Source organism: Rosa rugosa, chromosome 4 (genome assembly GCF_958449725.1).
Source record: "Rosa rugosa chromosome 4, drRosRugo1.1, whole genome shotgun sequence".
Lineage (NCBI taxonomy): Eukaryota > Viridiplantae > Streptophyta > Magnoliopsida > Rosales > Rosaceae > Rosa > Rosa rugosa.
This window is the reverse complement of record NC_084823.1, coordinates 33,034,419-33,057,152: the sequence shown is the minus strand read 5'-3', so window position 1 is coordinate 33,057,152 and position 22,734 is coordinate 33,034,419. Positions and strand designations below refer to the sequence as shown.

The window sequence follows — 22,734 nt, the reverse complement described above, 5'->3', positions numbered from 1 at the left end:
AAGGCATAATGGCGGAAATCATGATTGCTGATTTACCATCTCACTTTTTAATTTTGTTAAACTAGGCCATAACTTTTCTAATTTATGCTGATTTACAACTTAAAGTTACGTTCCTCGTCATGTTTTCTACAGTTTCATTCAAATTTTTCTTTGAACTCACTTCATATGCCTAAAATGTGAGGGTATTATGATAACTTTCATCCCAACACAATATTATTGTGATTATTTGCGGGGTAACAACTAAGTTCCTATCTAAGCATTGCAACTCATTACAAATCTATTTGAGCTCGCTTTCTAAAACAAAACTAGAAACAAAAGTTAACTTTGTGTCTTCTAGGAAAAATCATAGATTAGCCATTCATTCGCCTATACCCAATTGTGGTATAAAACAGAAAGCTTCTTCCTAGCAAACGAATAGAAGCCAAACTCTTATCCATAAGCTGCTTGAAATACACAAGTCAAACTCGAAAAAATTACCAACTCCACCAAAACCATGATCTGAAGTCAGACTCACCTTTAGGAACCACAGAAAGGCCTAAAAACCGCCCAAATAGGTCAAACTCTCGAGCCAGGCCAGCCCAAAACATAAGTAATAGATGAGGGTGGCAAGGCACCCTCCCACCTCGCCCAATTCTCAAGAGAACCATACCAACTCACATGGGCCAAAAAGATACACCCACACAGCCCAGGCCCAGATCTTGAGCCCCAAACCCAATAGCCTAGAAGGTCAGCGCCCTGAGTTGCCTCATGCGCCCTCAGCAGTCAGCACCATTGCCAAGTCAAGAGGACGACCGCCCCAGTCAGCCATCCCCACCACCACACCACCTAGCCAAAACAAGCAATCCGCCGCAACCAAGATCGCAGACTCATCAATCGAATTCGAGATCAACTTGTCAATTTCCTAAGCCTCTCTCCACGCCCCCAGAATGAAATCCAGAGAAACAGGCTTACCTGACCCAGATCGGCGTCAGACACAATCAGTCAAGCGTCGTCAATTGGCGCGAATCACTACAACTAGGGTTTCTACTCAAGTCGTCTTTAGAATTATGAGTGTAATCTCATTTATTTTTTAACACAATTTGAGTAAATTATGAGTGTCACTAATTACTAATATACCTGTGAAAAAACAAATAAGCAATAAAAAACCAATTATAAAATTGACACTCATATTTAACAAAAGGCCTAAACCGTTAACATAATTATAACGCATCTAAATATAGAGTGAAAATTAATTTTTATATATAATTTTTTAGAAGATTCGTTTCTATTCAAAACTTAGCTAATATGGAAAAAATTACAAGCATAAGTAACTAGCCAAAATAACATTGTAACTACTCTGATTAAAATTTAACTAAAATTAAATGATGCGCAACTTTAGGACTCTGCATCAACGTGGTAAAACATTAAGTAACAAACTTCCTTATACAAAGATAAAACCTTTGCTTCCATTTATTTTCTCTGGTAACCCAGGTCAGTATTTAGAAGCAACAGGTAATTGTTTAAAACACAACTGTATGGAACTGAACCAACACAGAATACACTCATAATAAAACTAGGCAGCAGAGCATGCCACTAGGTTATACCACACTTAAAACCAAATGCCGAGGCATCTATATAGTTCAGTTGTAACATGAAACTCGGACAAATCCACATAACAGCAGCAGGTGATAGATACCACAGAGGAACAGTATATAATACATATATATAGCTTAAAGGAGCCCATCCTCGATCATCCCGCGACTTTCCGAGAATAGGATCTGCCAGGTTGGATCTCTTGAACAGGCCTGAGATACAAGTTTCCAGTCTCGCCAAACCACTGGGCTCCAGCTTTCATGGCAGGTGGACGCAGCGGTTGCCCCACAGAATGCCTGCGGGAACCAATTGTCATGTTCGATAGCTTCTCAGATGCATCTGAAACACCACGTGGAACCCGTGCCTTGTTCACAGAGGCTGCTAACCAACAATTTTCAGAGTTATTTATGGAAGGCAAACCAGCAACATCTACGTCACAAAATTTAATACCAACTATCTATTCAACATAATGCATCCACTCACTAGGACTGCTCTTTCCAGGGGGCCGATATTTTTGTTGATTGGCAGAGCTCTTCAAGTATTTATCATTCTTTTTAGCATCCTATTAAAGGTTAAAAAGAATAATTAGTAAGAACAAAAGCAAATATAAGACAAGCATGATTGGCATGATCACTAGAAAATGAATCAGAAAAATGCATTTCTCACCTGGTTAGCCATATCCAATTTGCGCTGCACACCTGAAATATTTATCACACATAAGACTCCATTAAAAAATTATACAAGTTCAACAGGCAAAATGATGAAAAGATCTGCAGTACTTCACTTCAAATGAGAATTTTATTCTTGGAAAACACAGAAAATTTAAAGAAGTTCCAATCTAAGTTTTGCCGTCAATGCGAAATTGTTTTCTGAACCAGCCATGATAGCTACTTAAACGTAGGGATCCGACCACCTACTGATGAACTACATCGACAGTTGCATACCTTTAAAATGAATATACAAATTTCATACAATTAAGCACTGTTACGGATATATATTCTGCCCCACTCCCGTTATAGTCCCTACTAATACCTAGGGGTCCCACCGCCTAACTGGTTTACTCCATCTATGGTAAGCAATACCTTTAAAAGTTTATATATACAAATTTCATCACAATTAACCACAGTTGCGAATATATATGTTTTGCCAGACTCTCCCATCATCATAGCACCTTGGCAAAAGACAAGTGAAGACTCGAAAGGTAGCCAAGACAAAACAATCTGATAAAGATAGTTGTCCACAAAATAAGTTCAGCTAACTTTGTAATTCAAAATTACCCGTGCCTATAGAAGCATGCAACTTTGGAGAAGGAAAACTGCTAGTGAGCTTTGCACTGGATAAAGTCCCAGAGACCTTTCTAGCAGATTGCTGCTCCAACGCTCCCCTTGTTCCAGCTGATTAACAACGCAAAAAAACAAGTTAAAATTGACTATTTATATGGAACTGCCAGCCAATTAACATAGCATTTATCAGATTAGACAACAAACCAAATGGTGGTGTCCTAGCAGTCGTTAGTTTGGGACGAAGGGATGGTGGAACATAATAGCAACTCTGCCACATGAAAAGAAGTGCATGTCAGAGTATGGAAACATTTATAAAATAATAATTCATTATTCTCAATGTGCACTAACAAAACAGTACCTGGAAGAAAGGGTGCTGGAGGGCCTCCGCAGCTGTTGGCCTCTTGGAAGGGTCCCAAGAACAAAGTGACTACATATTTAGAAGATATAGCACAGGGGAATGGAAGTTTCAAGTCAGAAGGCTACTAGTGAATAAACATCACTTCTTCTTGAATAATATTCTCTACTACCAAAATCTAACCCATGTACAAATCAAATACAAAATACGACTTACTCTAATGAGGCTAATTGCATGATCACTAGCTGATGGAATCAGAGAAGAAAGATGAACACCAGCAAACTGCAATGAAAATAGTGCAAAAAAATCCAACTTTAATTTCTTTGACCTATGAATACCAGATAGACAATAACCTTATAAAAATAATTCATGAAGTGATATACAGAGATGACTTCACTGTGTAATAGCAAAATTTCCCATTTCCCAACCCTACTGATTCTATTAGAACACACACACACACACACCCCTATGCATAAAGAAAATAAATAAAAGAATGACCTGTGGAAATTGGTAGTTGATATCCCTTGCAAGACGAAGCCCATCTGCCCATGAATCCTTGTTTGGAGTGCCAATCACACTGCAAATTTTGTGTATCTCATCTGCTTCACTGCAAGCATGATGGAAGGTGAGAACATCCAAACCAAATAAACTGATCTATCAACTGCACAATTCTAGCATGCCAAAAAGGTATATCCTAACAACAAATAAAATCAACAGAAACCAACTCGATAGTTAATAAGGAATAGATACCTAACACCCGGAAAAAGAGGGCGAAGACTAAACAACTCGGCCATGATTGCACCCATCGCCCACATATCTGATAGTTAAAGCAAAAGTTAATTAGGGAGTCCACATTATTTATCAATAATGACTCTACTTCAATAACAATTTGCTCCCGAACAAACACTCACCAACTTTAGAGCTATACAGGTATGACTGAAGCAGTACTTCAGGAGCTCGGTACCTAAATGTCCACCAGTTAGAGTCAACATATAACAGAAATCAGTATGCATCCACAGATAATAGTTGTAAAGCTAGACCAACACATTTAAGTATATAACACTGACCAGCGTGTCGACACGTATTCAGTGTACGGTGGTTGGGATTCAATTTCCCGAGCAAGACCAAAGTCAGCAATTTTGATTAAATCTTTGGTAACCAACAAGTTCTCTGCAAAGGCATTGAGGTACAGTGGTGTTACAAAAGAGTCCTGTTATCCAGGAGTTAAAGTGAACAACTTGAAGACAAAAATAAAAGCGATGGAAGTTCTTCTAAATAACACCCAAAAGAGTATGCAAGAAGCAATTCCCAACTGAGATTGAGAACACAATAATGTAGCAATATGCGAAACCATAAAAGCAAGAATCAGACCACAAATGCAACTAGAGATTATATTCACACCTAGCAGCCACAAGAGATAGAATTAAACCCAATTGCAAGAAGGTGGTGATATTCACACTTCTTTTCTTCTCCAAAATACTATTCATACCCCTTTTTGTGTCTTAATGACCGAGTGTGAGTGTTTGAAGCAGAAAAGGGAGAGGTTATATTCACTCGCTTGCCAGAAAGTATACAAATAAACAGCACAAGGAATGCAAAACAATGAAACTACAACATTTGTCAGTTACTATTTATAAAATACATGAAAACGAAGTTAGCCAAGCAACATGTTTAAACCAGAGGAGGAGAATAAAACCATTGGTTTGGGATCAAAAAGAAAAAATTAGGAATAAATAAATTTTATTTATGAGGGAATTTATGAACATTAAGATAATAGCTTTGGGTCTGAAATTTGTCCCCCTGACTTAAACGTATACGTCAAAAATATCAAATAAAATGTCAATACGAAAATTCATTAAGGGATTATTCAAGATTATTATACATATATGACATATATATAACATAAAGTAATGAAAGAAAAGAAAATTGGCTTTGACACTGACAAATCAAATAGTCATTCAAGCATTAACAAACACCAAGATTCTTTTCAAATTAAGGGATATTGAGGTAAAGAATAATAATAAAAAAATAACCCCAAAAAGCAATTGGCGATCTGATTCTAAAAAAGAGAAATTCAGTCATATGAGATCCTCCTAAGAAAAGTCTTTCCTAAGGTCGCTTTACAATGCAACAATTACCTGGCTTAAGGTCACGATGAAAATATCCACGCTGATGCATGTAAGCAAGGCCTTGAAAAACTTGAAAACACCAATTTCTGACTTGCGCTTCAGGGAAAAGCTTTTCCTTATCTTTCATAAGCTGGTACAAATTAAACTCCTGCAATAAAATATATGGCATTATAGCAATGACACTCTTCAATAACATTATAACAAACAATAGCAAGTTTTTCTAAGACACCGCTCACCATATATTCAAACACAAAGTACAAGATGTCATGTTCTCTGATGACTTCCTTGAGCTTCACAATATTTGGATGATTCATTCTACGCAATGACTGCAGAGGAACATGTGATTAGATTTATAAAATAAAACAAATAGTGCTTTTTAAAATGGATGTGGTTACTCAAATCACCTTAACTTCTCGAAGACTTATGCACTCCTCCCATGAATAATATCTTTTCTTCATTTTTTTGATTGCAACCTGTAAAAATGTCCAATTGATTCTAAGCAGAAGAAAAAAAAAAACAAAAAATATGAAGCATGGGCTACATTAAAGGACCTGAAAAACAGACTTACAACTTCACCAGTCTGCTTATTAATAGCACGCCACACAGTTCCAAATGTTCCATCACCAACTTCCTTTATTAACTTGTACCTATGACAGCCAAAAACTAATCCTAGTAGGACCACCAACAAACAAAATCAAGGTAAGTTATGCAAGAAGAAAACTTACCTCTCCATTCTTCCAGAGGAACTCAAAGCAGCTCTTTCTTTATTCAGTGAAAGCATAAAGACTCGCAAAAGATAAATGGCATTTATCTTCAGAAGATGATCCTTAAAAAACACTGTAAGATATAAACAACTGCCCTGCTGGTCCCGCTCAATCGAACATTAATTTTCTGAGGAGATATGCAAGAGCACAAAACCAGAAATCTTATGGTGGATGGGCTGCACAGCCTTATTCATTACTAACTCCCCGTCTTCAAGACTACAAAATGGCATGGATGGCAAGAAAGGACAAGTACCACAGGACATATCGATACCGATCTAAAACCAGACCAGAGCGATTGGTATGGCCAACAAGAACAATTCCTAGCTCAAGACAGTGTCACCCAACTTTTATAAACTTAACTAATAGCTTCTCATCTATAGTTCTATACTAAGTAAACATCAGTGTGGAATTGATATCTTGCTTCTCACAGTACCCATCAAGAGTAACAAGAAAATAATAGCTATCTAATAAACAGTCTGCACGGGCTTTGTTTGACGCAACTGATTATCTAATATTAACTCTGTAGAGATCTTCAGTCACAGATCAGCAGACTTCAGCCCTGTCATAAGAAACAAGAAGGATGTTTAAGGATATTAAAGCTTTACAGCATAAGTAATTAGAAACAAAAAATTTATGTCAGATATGCCGTACCCCTGAAGAAGTTTTCCCAGAAAATTCAAGTGGATGTTGTATCAGCAATGCACTATGCACTAAAGATCCAACACCTAACTTAGAAGTAGATAGCATCACGTCTCCTGTACTGATCATCTAAGAGGAACTGACCACTAAGTGCAATTAACAAAGGAAACCAGAAGAAAATCTCCAAGGACAAGAAATCTCCAGTCAAGCACTTCCTGGAAAGAAAAAACTCGGTACTGGTGGCAATTTGACAAAAGGCGTACTTGCTCCATGTCTTGAGAAATATATCACAGCTCCTTAGTTCCAAGCCCAGCACACCCTGAGATACAAATTTACAAGCAAATGCAGGTGAGATGAGTCGTGCAGACAAAATATGGGGAAGAGTTGCTAAACTTCGTAAACATTCAAAGTGAATATTGCACATAATGATCCAAACCGTCAACAGGTGTAAAAGTTTAATCATTATTGAAACAGTGCACATAATGACCCAGCTTCTCTATAGCTTACAATAAACTTAGATTATATCATAAACAACCACAAACGGTGAACATTTTCAGCTGTATGAGGTATCATAAATTTAACACACCACAGAAATGCATGCTGTTTCATTGAATTGAAATCCTAAACCACAAACCATAAGCTGATATTGCACATATAGCTCAATAACTCACGTATGTTCAAAAGCAAATTCGCGCAACCGTGAAGACCCTTTTCACAAAACTAGATCAAAGGGAATAGAAATTAACACTTTGGGGTAGCGAATTACAATTCGGATGATATCATACAGAAAGCCAATACGGGACTCAAAGACAACAAAATATATGAATTAATGAATTCATCTACCAATTCAAGTCATAGATAATGCAAATCCATAGCCCAATTAAGAAGCAAGGTATAGCTATTACATAACCCTAAGAAGCAATCCGAGATTCACAAAACTTCCACCAATTCATCATAACCCAGACGAACCAAGGCATAAGACAACAAATTATCAGACTCTAACGCCCTCACTATTCCCCAAAATATCTCAGCAAAACCAAACAAGCTCGAATCAAATCCACCAAAAATCTAACCCCGATTTCGAAACCCCGGGGTACATCGAAACGAGACGAATCGAAAACCAAATCGAATATCAATCCAAATCGAACACAATCTCAAATTGCAAAACAAATCGAATAAATCCAAATAAATCGAATAAAAACAAATCTGGACGGAAAGGACAAAAAAAGGATGAGATGAGATCGAAAAGCGAACCTGAAAGCCAAGCGGCATAAGCACCGTCGCCAAGGACGGGAAGAGGTGGACTCCAGAGTTTCCGATATGTAGAACCGATTTTGCCTAAATCCACCGATTTCCTCCGTGTTTCTGTTTGTGCGATAATAAGAGAGAGAGGAGAGAGAAGAGAGAGCCAAATACGTCGTGCTATCCAAGGAATTTACCTAATTTCTGCATACCTTTCCGCTATTTATAGCAGCCCACTCGTTCCGTCTACGGAATCAAAGGATATTTTTGTAATTTTGTTGCTCATCTCGGGTCAAAATGAATTTCCAAGAAGAATATGACAATATGCATATGTCATCTTTTTGTAATTTGGTTGCTCAGATATTTTTGTAAGATAATTTTAAGAGACTTTCAAGAAGAAGCTGATGGCTAGAAATAAACGTATACAGTTTCAGTTTTGTATAATTTTCACTTTTATATTGAATACAGTGTATATCACTATACTCACGCATTTTGTACAAGCTTGCTTACAGTTTTAAAGGATTGTGAGGGACAAATGTATCTTGACTACATATATTAAATTAAAAAGCTGAAATTATAACAACTTAAAACAGTGCACTTGTTTTCAATCAGATTCACTTGTCCCTCACAGTCTCTTAAAAACTGTCCATTAGGTGAGCAGACCTCTTCTTTTGTATATACTATATATTTCTGTTTACAAATATATACTTTTGTAAATATACATTTGTGGAAGAATTCATTTTCATTTTATGTATTAATATTGTTTTGGTATAATAGTATTTTTCTCCCACTTTCAGTGACCATCTACATTAAGGCTGTCTCTGGATGAATAAATTATATTTGTCATAGAAATTTAAAACAATGGTGTAATTTCTTTTGATTACATCAAAGTTTGGATGTGTTCACAATTTCACACAATAACCGAAAATTTAGTATTTATAAAATAGAAAAAGCATATATTTAAGTTTAGGGAACCCTTCTAACGAGTACCACTAAAATGAGGACTAGTTGATGACTTTTTTGTGAGATTAACTTTTCAATCACATTTCTGCAAATCAACCATTAGATGTTTAGATATTTATGTGTAGATCATTTATGCAATTTTTCAACCAAATTGAAAATGTTTAAGGCATTCATAATCTTGAATTATCAGTTATGAATATGAACGGCTCATATTTGACAGATTTGATTCAGTCATTGATTTGATCTAGTTCGGTACCTTAATGATTAGCAATTTGGAAAAAAAAATTCAGAAGTGATCTACTCACGCATGCATAAACATCTAACGATTTATTTGCCATAATCAAAATGTGTACCTCCCAAACCGTTGATTAGAAAGTATTCAACTAATCCTTATTAAAGTGGCATTCATCATAATGGCCCCTATATACCTAAATGCATGCATACAAGAATACGTAGGATGAAAATTTGATGATAATCAATGATATCTATTTATAATAGGTACCAGTGTCAATAAGGGTTGTATTGACATTAAACCAAGTGTCATTATATATTTCAACAAAACTATATTATTGACTAAATTAAAAAATGACAATTCCAGGTAATTTTATATTAGAAACATGATGAAACAATTGAATCTTGTTAATCCTAGAAGTGAAGAGAAATTCAATGTATATTTACAAACATAAAATTATGAATATCACTTAATTTCCTTCTTGATATATGTAACTATATTCCTGTAGTCCATTGTCATTACTCATGATGTGACATTTATGGCATGTTGTCCTTAGACACCGACTCAAAATTCAAACTTCAAATTCCACCAAAATAGGTGTTATTTGTAAATTTCTCAGGAATTTTCTTTGTTTTTGGTTTTTTTTTTTTTGGTTTTTTTTTTTTTTTCCAATCATGCACTCTCTATCTCCAAAACTAGAGAACAGGCTACCTTCATTGTCTCTCGCTTGTCCGCTGCAAATAACAAGGACGGGCTGCCTGACTTTCGCTTGTTCTATAAGCATCCTCATTTTTAGTTCTATAAGTATTGGGTACCCATACCTCTTATGGGGCATCTATTGTCGTGTTGCTTACCTTATCAAACAATCAATATGATGGTTATGATTTTTCTTTTATATTGGATAAACTATGGTTTAGCCACCTTTGCAATAAGAAATTGAGTATAGAAAGTACTGTTTTGTGTGGCATTACTTTACCATTTTTGCACCTCAGCATAGTGCTTAGGAGGCCATTACATTCATTCATTAAGATAACCATAGAACTTACTCTGACCAAGCTCAAGAGTGTCAGGTTTGCAGTGCAGACGAGAGAAACACAAACACAGTTCGATTGATTCACCCTGTTTTTGCTTCCAAAAGGACGGGCTGCCTGACTTCTGCTTTTGCCCTGAAAAAGCCATTGCTTTTAAGCAAAGCTGGTCATTTAATGGTTTACCAAACACCAAATGGTGCTTTGCTTATAAGCACAGGAACTTAAAAAGCCCCCCCCCCCCTCCCCCCCCCCCCCCCAAACGCAGCCTCAATCGTTCGAACGGCCTTTGTATTTTACTATTTTTCGCTTCAGCATGTAGATATGTGTGCACCTGATATACATATACCAAGTGCAGACACCTATCTTTACATGAGCTCAAGATACAAAGAAACAAATTAGCACCTCACAATTGCAGCAGATCATTAATACGTAAAATCAGAAGCAGCAAAAAGAGTTCATTAGGACAAAAATAGAAATCTATCGGGTTCTTCCTTTCCAAACCCATTGCACATTTTCAAATCATAAGATATCATTAGATTACAGCTTGACATGACCAGAAACAAATGACCACAGAATGGGAGGGCGGGTAAAAAAAATAACATTATACTGAATACATGTTGACACCTTATAAAAGAATATATATCTATCCGAAGAGCCCTGTATGTCAATTAAACCACCTTATTTGGGTACTGAGACTTTAATCGAGTATCCATGGCTTCTTATAGAATGAAGTAAATTTTCTCTGTGAAATGTGAATGGTATTGAACTGCTTCTTCCGCTTCTTCTATCCCTATTTCCCAGCCCTCCAAGAGATCGACTTGGTTTTTGGGTTTTCTATGTTCATCATCTAGAACTCTGGTTAGATGAATACCAAAGCTTTTTCTGGCAGATCAATATTTTCTCCTTCTCAACACTATACTCGGTATCTTCTTTGCGACATCCCCATCTCATCCCTTTGGCAATAGTTGCGACAGCATCCACAAAGTAGCTGGATTCCCGAATTATTGCATAGCCATTGGGGCGTAGGATGCGGTCCATCTCTAGGAGCACGTATTTCATTTCGCATCTGTGGAACGTACAATCCATTAGAATCATTTATACAGTTGTATTCACAGTGAATGCTAACAGTAGTTATCCATCATCAGCTTTCAAAAATACAAGAAAGGTGCCCCACAAAAGAAAATATACATGGATAATCCATCTGTTACCTGTGGCTTTCTGCAGTAAAGAGGCCATCAAGATGTAGAAGATCATAAGTTCGGGGATATGTAGAGAAAGCTTCGCACCTGCAAACCAGAAAACCATAAAATCAACACAAAAGACTACCTGATGATCAAATGAGAGGCATCAAAAGTATGCTATTCATGCACATCAAAGCTTCAATGATTATAAATCAATTTAAACTGACCAGTCATGGTATGTTCCAATAAGGCCCCGATCATAGACCACAGGCAGTGTATTTGCAGCGTAGGAAGAAACCACATTCATGACCCACAAGGGATCATCAATTGAGGCTGCTGCAAGCCCTCCATACACGGTATTCATGTCCATAACATTTCTGATCTTATCTGTTCCAACTGCTGGGAGCAACTTCTTGTAGTGCTGCAATCGTATCTTCCACTTGCCATCATCATGCTTCAGAGCACTAGCACTCCCACCATGAACATCAGAAATACGTTCTGGTGCAACATGCAACCGCTCTGGCCATTTAGGGATGGTGTCCAAAGACGACCTCTTGTGCTTTGGGTTTGGAACGACAACACAAGAGCGCAATGGAGTGTACCATGCTGAATCTGGTTCAAGACTATCATCACACTTTGCAGGATAGGTATCTGGTTCAGAGAGCTTATCATAGCAACTATTGTCTGACAACTTCTGCCAAACAGCAATGTCATCCTTTTTGTTGTACAATTTGAAGCACAATGAAGTTAGCAGATCTTGCAACTTCTCGTAATCTGTTTTCTGGTCTTCTATAGTTGTGTTCCATCCACGCCAGCGGTTTTCATAGTTGACAGGTGGACCAGAGAGGACCCAGAAACCTCCAGGACGAAGAATGCGATGAACTTCTAGCAGGTAAATTCCACCTGGCAGAAGGATAATAGCAATTAACATCTAATACTAGTTTAACTGTCAGGAGCATATACACTGACATGAAAGTGCTACAAAACTAACATTAGAAATATCTCAGTACATAGTTAAAGCATGCTGAGAACCCTTATGTTAACTTCTGATGTTTATGTTTCATATTGCTGAACTAATAGGTAAAATGCACTACAGCCTTGTCAAAAGATCATGTGTACTCCCACTGCTATTGCAGGCTAACATTTTATTGTTGGCCACTAAATCTCTGTATATTGAACTATAATGCCTAGAATGGAAAGACTCTGATAGCAATTGGATAGAGAAGTACCGAATTCTGTCCATGGGATAAGGCATCTAGAACAGTGAGCCATATCAAATGACTTTGAGGGGAAAGGAAGCCTCTGAGTGGAAATGATGCCAAGGACTGCTGGAATTCCACGTTCCAATGCGAACTGAACTTGAGCTTCATGATTATCTCTTGGTGCAAGAGATACAGTTAAAATCCCACGATCTAACAAATCACCTCCCCAACTTGCAACCTAGAAATTAATCAATTAAACAGATTAACTGATGTACCTTCTCAGAAATAGAATTACTTGTAAGAGACATAAATGTTTCTTGTAAACAGCTAACGCAACATTAAAAAATTGATTATTATTTGGCTACAGGTTGAATTCAACTCACATGTTTGACGAAATTATGCTTACATAAGTACCAAGTAAATACTGAAGGCAGTATTTGTTCACCCACCAGCAAGTTTCATTTTTATGTGAACATGATAAAATCCAGAAATTTTAAAAGATGAAATTGGACTCACCCCACAGCCAGTGTCGATGGCAGTTCGGATAGTGCCATCTTTCATTTCTGGAATAAGATCTTGCATTAAATCAACATATGCAGAAACACCTTTAGGAAACATAGTTCCCCCACCAGGAAAAAGAAACTTGTCTCCTTCTTTTCTCAGCCAATTCTGATTAGATTTCTGCTTGTTAATCCAATCATATGGCACATTCCTGAAATCAGAGCCATAAGGTAAAGTCAGACAGACAAACTTACCAAATGGAAACATTCTTTTATGTTCTGCAACATATAGAAGTTTAAAACTGTAATTTGAGCTTACAATACATAGTCGTTTGATATAAACAAACTGTTGAAATATTTACCTGTACCAACATTTATCCCGGCTATTTGGCCACTTGATTGGAGACTTGTATCCATCTGGAGGTGGAACTAGGCATTCTTTCCTTTCAAATACTGGAGGGCAGTGGCGTTCCATGAAGGTAAGCCGATGAGCACCATACTTCCTCCACCTCTGTACAACAAACATGGATCACTGTCATCACAATTTGAAACACATAGAGAATTTCAAAGATTACACAAAAGCCCGCAGCACCATAAATTCAATGATTAAGGGCATACCCTTGGATCTGTGCAAGGAGTGTAGTCTTGATAGTCGGCACTGCATTCAGGGAAGGACACAGCTTTTATCTGGAGAGGGGCCGCCAGTGACTCCTTAGCAGATGGAACTGCGATCTTGACACCATTAGTCTCCAATCTGGTCTTCTCAGAGCAGAAGATTCCACCAAGATAGAATGAAAACCCGCATAGCAAGAAAAAGGGTACTGCCAACTGTAAAACCCTGGAGCTTTTCTCCTGCGCACCCGGTTTTGCTTCTTTATTATACTTCATGGATTTGGAAAGGTATTAACTATCTGCAGAGGTACAAGGCAAACATTACAAATCATTCACCACAAAAGCAGAGGAAAAACAATTCAAGTAGCAAGCATAAAACATAATGCCCTGAATCACATATCCCGATCCCTGAATCAGAGCCACTTAAACTAGACTCATCTTGTGAAAATGAGTACTAAATGCATCAAACTTCAACATCACATATTCCATTGGTCTACATTTCTCAGACAAAGTCACAGAGAGACTGATCCATACAAGCCTCATCTACATCACAACATACGTGTTACTAAAGGAAACCTACTCCACAACATAAGATGTGGATCACACACAGTGGAGAGTTTGTGTCTATTTCCCGAATAGATCCAGATCCCAGCTCAGAAATAACAAACAAACCTACTCCATCCAAGAACTAGCTTCCAAGAGAGAAAACGAGAGAAATATGAATACAAAAAAATTAACCTATAGTGGTGAAATGTAAACTAGTAGTGACTGCCGATCGCTTAAACTATAAGATCTTGATGGCAACTACCGACGCTTCCTCCTTTTTATGTTTCTCACATGACTATGGGCCCATCGACCTCTGCCGTCCCTGATAATCCGGCCCCCCTCTCTCTCTCTCTCTCTCTCTACTCACTCAACTCACCAAGTCAGAAAAGGCCAAAGCAGCAGCGACTCTCTTTACAGCCATCATCAGACTAGAGAAATTTTTAAAGTGGGGAAGAAAGAAAGAAAGAAAGAAAAAGCATAAAGCAATTTCCATCATTTCCTTGAAGCGTAAGAAAAGTTTTTATGCATGATTCCATCGCCAATCAGCTGCTTTCTTTCCACATCATTGAGCGTGAAGAAACAAACCCACAAAAAAAAAAAAAAAAAACACAGCTTGAAATCCACCTAAACCTCTCTGAAACAGAGCAACCAAGAGACTTCATACAAAGGAACAATCTCACCCAGCATTGATTGTGAACACGAATCAAGCCAGCAAAACTAGAGTTTGAAAAACAAAAGAAAAACGAGCATTTGCTAAACGAGTTGGGATGGTGATCATCATCCCAATATAGTAAAAACGAAAGAGAGAAACAAGTGTGACTGTCCAAAACCCAGATCCAATGCTTAAAACAAAGAAAAACCCATGATTGAAGATGATGAATGACGAAATGGCAGACCCAAAAAACAAAAGCAAAACGATGATGGGAGATCTGACAGAGCCAGTTCCACCAGAGTAATAACACACAGTGAGTGAGTGAGAGCCAGTTAGAGTAACAGAACAAAGTACAGAGAAGAAGAAGAAGAAGGAGGAGGAGGAGCAGTACCTTTCTTTCTAACCTGAATCAAAATAATACAAGAAAAAAAAGGGTGAATCCCAGTCTCCTCTTCTTCCTCCCTGCAACCAATCGTGAAAACCCAATTTAAAACGGGTTTAACGGAGCAGATTGAGAGAGGGGAGACGGGATATGGGCAATAACCCAACAAAGGGATTTATATAGATAACGACTTTGTGAGCTTCGCTGTAGCTGCCCTCCCCCATTTTTTTCCCTTTTTTTTTTTTTTTTTGTTCTGTGAGCTTCGCAGCTGTTTTTTGTTTTCTGGTGGTAACTTCTTTTTCTGTGTTGATTTTTTACCATTTTAGAACCCAAAATCTCTCATTTGACGCCTTTCAATGCCGTTGATCATAACAGAAAACCTAAATCTTTGTACAGAAAATGTGAGTTATTTGCGTTGATGTGTTTTTAATCCCCTCCTCCTCGCTGCCTTGTCTTGTTTAGATTTTTTTTTCAGAGTCATTATGTGACAAGTCGTTATGTAATATTGCTACATTGCTAATGATATTGGTGTTTTTCTCAAAAACAAAATTGTCAAATTTAACAAAAATAGCAAAAAATTAAACAAAGTCATCATTTCAGTCCATAACTGATGCTAACCTGAAAGAAATAACAAAATCATCAATAGGAAAACAATAAAAAAGAGTCTAGCAATAGACGATCGGAATATATCACTTCAGAATAGTAATAAAAGATAATATAACTTATAAGTGGATGGATAACTACAAATTGCACAGAAACTTTTTTAGTTAAAATTCAACACTTAAACAGATGGTTAGGTTTGGAAAATATTGATGTAGTAGTAAGCCACGAGCCATGTTTATCGCTATTAAACAGGACATCGGAGTGAAATACGGTAATCATTGTCTAACAATTAACACATGCATAACGCGTGAAATTTCACATACTAACCATCATCAAGTCGACACAACCTAGTGTCAACGAGCCCACCTTCTTCCATTGGTGTGCATGAGGTCCAAAAAGTAGTAGATTAAAAAATATGTCTATGGCTTTCTGCAACATGTCATAAACTAGTACCCCATATGCCAATGGGATTCAACTTCATGACTTTACAAGGTTGGTTTTACAAATAACCAATATGCCAATTCACCGGTTTTTTCATCCGGACTATCTTTTATTGATCCTAGTGAAATTTGAAACCCTCAGCTCCACAATATTAGTTAGTTTGTTTTTTCCTCCTCTTAATAATAGAATTTGTCATCTTCCACTAAAGAAAATACTAGTGTAGAATTTTTTTTTTTCTTTTTCCTTTTTTTTTTTTTTTTGATATGCACAAGTGTGATTGCGATTTTTTTCCGTATGTTGGCTAGTAAACCCTCGTTTACAATTATTTTACGTTGTAAATTCATTTGCTTACGTTACACTAAAGATTCTGCTTGGAATAATTAATCCAAGATTGGATAAAGTTTTAGGTTCTTTATCTTTTTCTTTTATTACTTTTCATTTTCTTTTTCCTCCACCAAGCAACAATAAATTCTTCCTTGATGAATAATACCCTCTTTTCCATATTTTCTCAAGCTAGTTAACCCCAAGTTTTACTCCAATTTGAGTTATCTAGTCGGTGATATTTACTGCAGATTGAAGTTGTGTAAACCGATGGAAACCCGTGCAATTATACTGTTTCCAAGTCAAACCGAAGTTTATATTCCTGGGTTTACAACTTGTCGGTAACAAAAGGAATACAATTAACCACACCCAAAACGACGTCTGTTCAACTCTTATTTTCGGGCCAAATTGCATTACTATAATATCGTCTTTGGTATTTGTGGAGATAGAAGAGAGGTCAACTATATATATTTCTGAGGAAGTGCGGTGGGGATTGAGGAGCACAAAGCCACGAAGTCAGAAAATCACAAGGTTTTTGACTATCTTTAATGCTAAACTACTCCCTCAATCATCATATGTCACCTTCAGTACAGCCAGCGTTATTTTCCTTTATTTCTGAAATCTGAACCCCATTTTTCATTGATGATAGGTCAGTTAGAAGCCATTATTGAAAAGTTTGGTCTTTTAGCAGATCCATACGTAGTGCTTGACTCACCGTCAAGGAAAACCCAAGATAGTTTTACTTGGGAGGGCAATGGTTTCATTTTCATCGATGAGAATATTGTTGGAAGCAACCAACCAACCAATGGCTTACGATTACATGTTGTCGTGTTTGCGATAATCAAGGAGCTAGATGCATGTCTTTGTGATCTTCTATATGTTTCACGTTCAAAAGGAATAATGCCAGAGCCAACTCGAAAGCTTTGTTCAGGGGGAGAGAGTATAAAAAAACAAGGATTAAATACTGTTTACTCCCTATACTTATAGGGTTTCATCGTTTCAGTCTCTGACCTTCGAATTTCACCTAAAAAGTCCATGAACTCTCAATTTCCTCCCAATTGGTCCCTGCCGTCAAAATTTTCTGTTAAAGTTGCTGAAAATGTCTATTATGCCCTCACTTACTTTTTTATTTTATTTTTTTTTTCTCTCTCTTTTATTTCTTTTTTTCATTTCACCTCTTGAAGGTCTGTGGATTGGAACCATCTTGATGAGGAGATGAAAAGAAGGAGGCGAGAGAGCCGGAAGAAGAAGAGGTAAAAAGAAAAAAAAAATAAAAAATAAAAAAATAGAGGAGGACAAATATATATATTTTTAAAATAATTGAGGGTATAATAGACTTTTTAGGAGAAAATAACAGAGTTTTTGACGGATGTTTGACGGCAGGGACCAATTGAGAGGAAATTGGGAGTTCAGGGACTTTTTAGGTGAAATTCGAAGGTCAGGGACTGAAACGATGAAACCCTATAAGTATAGGGAGTAAGCAGTATTTAACTCAAAAAACAACACCCCAGGTTTGTTCCGGGCTCCTCGTTTCCTCCAACAATTTTAGGCATCGTGTGCATGGCGACGAGAAGCTCTCCTTGTAATTTATTACTATACTGGTTGATCAAGTATATATTTGGTTAACAATGTTTGGCTTCACCTCGCTTTGTATCGTGGCGAAGAACGAAGAAATTACCATATCGAAGAGAGTAATTGGCTAGAGGCAATCAAAACTTGACCGATGAAATGTCAAGTTAAATAGTTAATGACTCTTTCATTGAACCTCTAGCTTGGTTCAAAGGGCAACCGCATTGTATGTTTTCAAATTCATAATTATAATGATGTGTTTGCCTTGCTCAAGTTGCCTCAATTAAAATTGAGTTTGTCCTGCTCTCACAAGTTGATCACAACAACCAAGTTATGGATTGAATAGTGTGGTGGGGGGTATAGGATGGATTCTGTGAGAATCTGAGATCTACGGCTTTAGTGGGTTCCTTTAACCAAGCCATTGCCTATGAGTCGCCGGCTCTCTTTAACAGGCACGCAGCAAAGGCCAACGCTCCTCCCACTGCGTGGGGAAAGATTATTAGGTTCGCCCTAGGGTGAATGAACAAATTCATCATCTCTTGCGATTAACGCATAATAACTTTATAATTTTCTAATCCAACCATTCATGTTGTATAACGTAATATAAAGAATAGCTCTGTAAAAAATCAATCAAATTGAAGACCTTTTAGTTAGTCATTTCTATGAAATACATAGACGGTTCATTATAGTAGTAGTAAGTGTTGTTAGAACCATCCATTTGTTTGATTCAATTAGATAATTAAATAATTTCCGATTCGATTGATTTTTTACAGAGATGATCTTTAAAGGATAATTTAAGATATAGACCGTTGAATTATAAATTTATTAAGTAAAAATATGTTAATCGACAATGGGGGTGAATATGCTCATTCACCCTAGGGGTGAACCTAAGAATTGTTCCTGCGTGGGAGCTTATTTCATGTTCTATTTCACTCCCCAATGACAATCAATGGCGTAGCCATAAATATGAATTAGGATTATATTAAACAACAATATAATTTCATCAAATAACATAAAATTAAATATGTTAATTGTTAAAAAGAAAAATTAAATATATTAATTTATATGTCATTCTTTTGATAAAAGAAATATCATAAATTATTACGATAGTCAAACATAACATATCTCTCCAAACCAATTATAATTGTTCACGATGATTGCTCTTAATAATTATTTTGAAATCTATGTGAATAACTTTACAGCGAAACCCTTCTGCGACTCTTCTAGGGTTTCGAGTTCCCAGCGGCGGCGCCGACCTCTAGTCGGATCCTGTCCTGCGTAGTGACGCTTGACGTCGGGTACCTTTTCCTCAAGGGTTGCGGGGTTGGGTTTGTGGTTGTTCGGGTTTGGATCTGGCGAACCTTGGCTTGTCGGATTGCTGGGTTAAAGTCCGGCGAGTGTAACAAATCGAGGTCGAGGCATACTAGGTCGAGATCTAGGCATAGTAGGTCGGCGTCGGGGTCAAGTCGCGTCAGCGTTCCAATTTGGGTTGGTGTGCAGATTCGGTTGTCGGTTTTATATAGTAGTTGATCATCAGGTGGTGGTGATCGGAAGAGCTAGTGGTTGGATCATACTGCAATTCGGGTGGATCTGATCCTGGTTTCCGGCCTAAGGTTGTTAGATTATGCCGTGGAAAGGGCGACTGTTGGAGATGGTGGCGGTACCATTGACTGCAGGTTGGCAACAGAGGCGTGAGGGTGCTCCTGCCAGGTTGGCAGAGAAATACAAAAGACGAATTCTTTGGCAAATATAGATAAAGGCGAAGAAATATGACTAGCAGGAAAAAAAAAAACAGTGAAAATACCTAAATATATATGGGGTAATCATTGATTAATTGATCAATTGATAAAGTGTAGGAAAAATTTAAGGGAATGATGGAGTTTGCAATTGTCCATTTTTTTTTTCAATAAAGAAAAAACAAAAACAGCGATTAACAAACAAAACCCGCAACAACAACTGCCCCCTAACTAATCAAACTTGCGTAGCTTAAATCTCATAAAAACACTAACAAAAATCCTAACTTGCTCTAACAACTCTGCTAGGGTTTTCAAAAAAACTCTCTTACCTCCGTCCGGCGGCGCGTCAACGGACGTTGTCGTCGGACGGGCCTTGTTGCTGGGTAATCGCGCGTGGTCCCTTCTATCGGGGTGGCTTAGTTCTTGATCGTTGGGTTTGATGGCTGGTGGTAGGGGAGATCAGAGTTGCTGGGGGGTGGTGGTTCAGTACTTACAGGTGGAAGTTGTGGGTTGGTTGGGCGGCACGTCTGGGGGTGAAGAGGGCGAAGGAGATGGGATTTGTGGCGGGTCGAGTCCTGGATGGTCAGAGATGGTGGTGGATTGTCGATCAATTCTGGGTTGGCGCTACGAGTCCTCGACTCGATCTGGGTTGGGTGGACTTCTGGATTGGGGTGTGGGCTGTGGATTTCTGGCGGTGGCGCGACCGGGTTGGTGGATGGTCGGCGATGGTGCGAGACAACTGGTTTCGGGGCACGCTGACGGTGGATGTTCGTCGCAGGTGGTGGCACGTCAGGAATGGGGGGACGAAGATGGGGGGCTGTGCAAGAACTGGGCTGGGCCCTCTCCTACTTGGGCTGGATGTGGGGTTTGGGCTCAATTTTGGGCCCTGCCCTGGTTATCTTTTTATTTAATGTTGTTTTTTAAGTTGTTTTGTTGGCAATAAGATCGGGTTTGCCATGGTGGCGGGATTGGCTGTCACTAGTGTTTTAGGGTTTGGTTTTTTGGTAATAAGACACTACTAAAGGTGTGGTAGAGACAATCTTCTATTTCGCAGTCTTGGGGGTCGTTCCTGTTCTGGAGTTGGGTCAGCAGCGGTGGCGAAAAAGTCTGGCATAGACAATCATCCTTGGCCTTCTAGTGGGTCCTTCCTGTCTGGGATCGGGTCGGAGGTGATGGCGTTTTGGAGCAGTGGTGGATGGATGGTGTTGACAATAGGGAGGTGATGGTGTTGGCTTTTTTAGTGCCAGGTCTGAATGTCTGGTAATCCATTTGATTGAGTTTAGGTCACAACGAGTGTTGACTTGGTCAATCAAATGCTGGTCAGGAGGACTCTGGTTGGTGAGTTTAATGTCGACACAAGTGAGTTGTCTAGTCTTAGAGTTATTACTGGCTGGACAAGAGGTGAGATGTTAAGGGGTCACTGCTCCTGCGCGTTTGTCTTTGTCATACAGTTGTAGTGCAAGTTTAGAGTCAGTCATTATAGAGTTCCAGTGTGAAGTCTAGAGGCCATTTCTGGGTTAGAGATGTCGCCTATAACTCGTTGTAAGCAGTTCATTATTAATGAAGTTCTTATTTGATCAAAAAAAAAAAAACTAATCAAACTTGCAATTGTCCAAGTCGTACGCGAGTACTAATTGGTAAATGGGACAAAACTATTAAAGCAAAATGTTTTTGCTGTCAAAATGATCAAATCACATATTAAAATGTATTACTTACATGAAATGTTTTTATGTTTCAACCGATCAGTGACTATTTCCAAAAGCTTATTTGACCTTTCTCGCCCTACTATATCGTTTGCAATATTTCTAACATATTCTTCGATATCTCTCTTTTTGGAGGGACCAATATATCATAGGGGAAAATATCGTATCTTCCACTGTTTCTGCGAAATTTCTCCGATATAATGTATATTTAGGATATATCCTCAATAAAATGAAAAAATATCTGTAACATCTGATGGAAAAAAAAATATAAAAAAAAAAATCAATTATTCACAGATAAACATACATTATGGAATATGGAGGTTATATCAGGGTGTAAAATTTTAACAACGATTTCTTGTCAGGATGTGGCCAAATAAAAAGGCAAATTAACTTGTTTGAGAAAAATACCTCGAAGTGAAACCTCTGAAGGCAGATTTGGGTGAAGCGAAATCTTCTCACTGCGAATTTTGGTAAGGAGAAATCACCTTAAGGCGATTTTAGGTGAGAAGTAATTCTCTAAATGCAAATCTGTGTGAGGAGAGATCTGCTCAAGGCGAATATGGGTGAGGAGAAATCTCCTCAAAGTGAATATGGGTGAGGAGAAATCTCCTCAAAGCGAATCTGAGTGAGGAGTATTCTCTTTAGGGGAAATCCTAGTGAAGAGTGGAATCCAGGTGAGGAGAAATTCCCTGAAGACGAATCAGGGCGAGGAGAATTCATGATGAAACAATTCGTACTATATGGATCATATGTCTTAGTCTGATTATTGTACTTTCATAGACCACCGAGCGACTTTTCAACCACCTAGAGTCTCTTTTTGGAGGTAGATGAAGTTAACATTCATATGTATTTATATGTAATTCCAATAAATTGACTTTTTCAAAAAAGATTTATTTTCCCATATATTCCTGATATATCCCTGATATTTCCGATATCTCTGTTTTTCAAAGTTCAGATAGATATGTAGATACATATGTTTTAATCCTTGACTGTACATAGGCCCTTGATGACAATGGGGTGATTTTCACCCTACCCTCTAAGTTTTGTTTCACTATCGTCTATCGATCATTCAGGAG

At 37.8% G+C, this 22,734-nt stretch overlaps 2 protein-coding genes across 5 annotated transcripts; both read right to left on the bottom strand.

Annotated features, from left to right (window-relative positions):
• Window positions 1-1,387: 1,387 nt before the first annotated feature.
• LOC133741949 (cyclin-dependent kinase F-4) lies at window positions 1,388-8,184 on the bottom strand. 4 transcript variants are annotated; one of them, XM_062169656.1, is made up of 18 exons: window positions 7,997-8,184; window positions 6,755-7,061; window positions 6,065-6,662; window positions 5,908-5,986; window positions 5,744-5,812; window positions 5,576-5,665; window positions 5,349-5,487; window positions 4,278-4,380; window positions 4,122-4,174; window positions 3,961-4,027; window positions 3,709-3,817; window positions 3,427-3,492; window positions 3,214-3,282; window positions 3,060-3,123; window positions 2,850-2,966; window positions 2,239-2,270; window positions 2,056-2,134; window positions 1,388-1,953 (listed from the first exon to the last, which is right to left on the bottom strand). In XM_062169656.1, exons 3-18 carry the CDS (start codon window positions 6,118-6,120, stop codon window positions 1,730-1,732), a joined length of 1,416 nt encoding a protein of 471 aa, XP_062025640.1. In that variant the 5' UTR covers window positions 6,121-6,662; window positions 6,755-7,061; window positions 7,997-8,184; the 3' UTR covers window positions 1,388-1,729. The 4 variants fall into 4 exon arrangements, with proteins under 4 accessions (XP_062025640.1, XP_062025642.1, XP_062025643.1 ...); XM_062169658.1 differs by having other exon boundaries at window positions 1,388-1,950; XM_062169659.1 differs by having other exon boundaries at window positions 1,388-1,950; window positions 2,856-2,966.
• Window positions 8,185-10,668: 2,484 nt separating this feature from the next.
• On the bottom strand, window positions 10,669-15,453 carry LOC133742413 (probable methyltransferase PMT20). The gene is made up of 8 exons (XM_062170069.1): window positions 15,295-15,453; window positions 13,712-14,004; window positions 13,456-13,604; window positions 13,110-13,305; window positions 12,621-12,831; window positions 11,619-12,294; window positions 11,419-11,496; window positions 10,669-11,276 (listed from the first exon to the last, which is right to left on the bottom strand). Exons 2-8 carry the CDS (start codon window positions 13,979-13,981, stop codon window positions 11,054-11,056), a joined length of 1,803 nt encoding a protein of 600 aa, XP_062026053.1. The 5' UTR covers window positions 13,982-14,004; window positions 15,295-15,453; the 3' UTR covers window positions 10,669-11,053.
• Window positions 15,454-22,734: the final 7,281 nt, after the last annotated feature.

Coding starts and splice junctions, on each gene's coding strand:
- LOC133742413 (XM_062170069.1), bottom strand. CDS start 13,981: ATGAAGTATAATAAAGAAGCAAAACCGGGTGCGCAGGAGAAAAGCTCC. Junction 12,832..13,109: donor CCATCGACACTGGCTGTGGG/GTGAGTCCAATT, acceptor ATTAATTTCTAG/GTTGCAAGTTGGGGAGGTGA. Junction 11,497..11,618: donor ATTGGAACATACCATGACTG/GTCAGTTTAAAT, acceptor TCTGGTTTGCAG/GTGCGAAGCTTTCTCTACAT.
- LOC133741949 (XM_062169656.1), bottom strand. CDS start 6,120: ATGCTTTCACTGAATAAAGAAAGAGCTGCTTTGAGTTCCTCTGGAAGA. Junction 4,175..4,277: donor GAATACGTGTCGACACGCTG/GTCAGTGTTATA, acceptor GTGGACATTTAG/GTACCGAGCTCCTGAAGTAC. Junction 3,493..3,708: donor TCAACTACCAATTTCCACAG/GTCATTCTTTTA, acceptor TTTTCATTGCAG/TTTGCTGGTGTTCATCTTTC.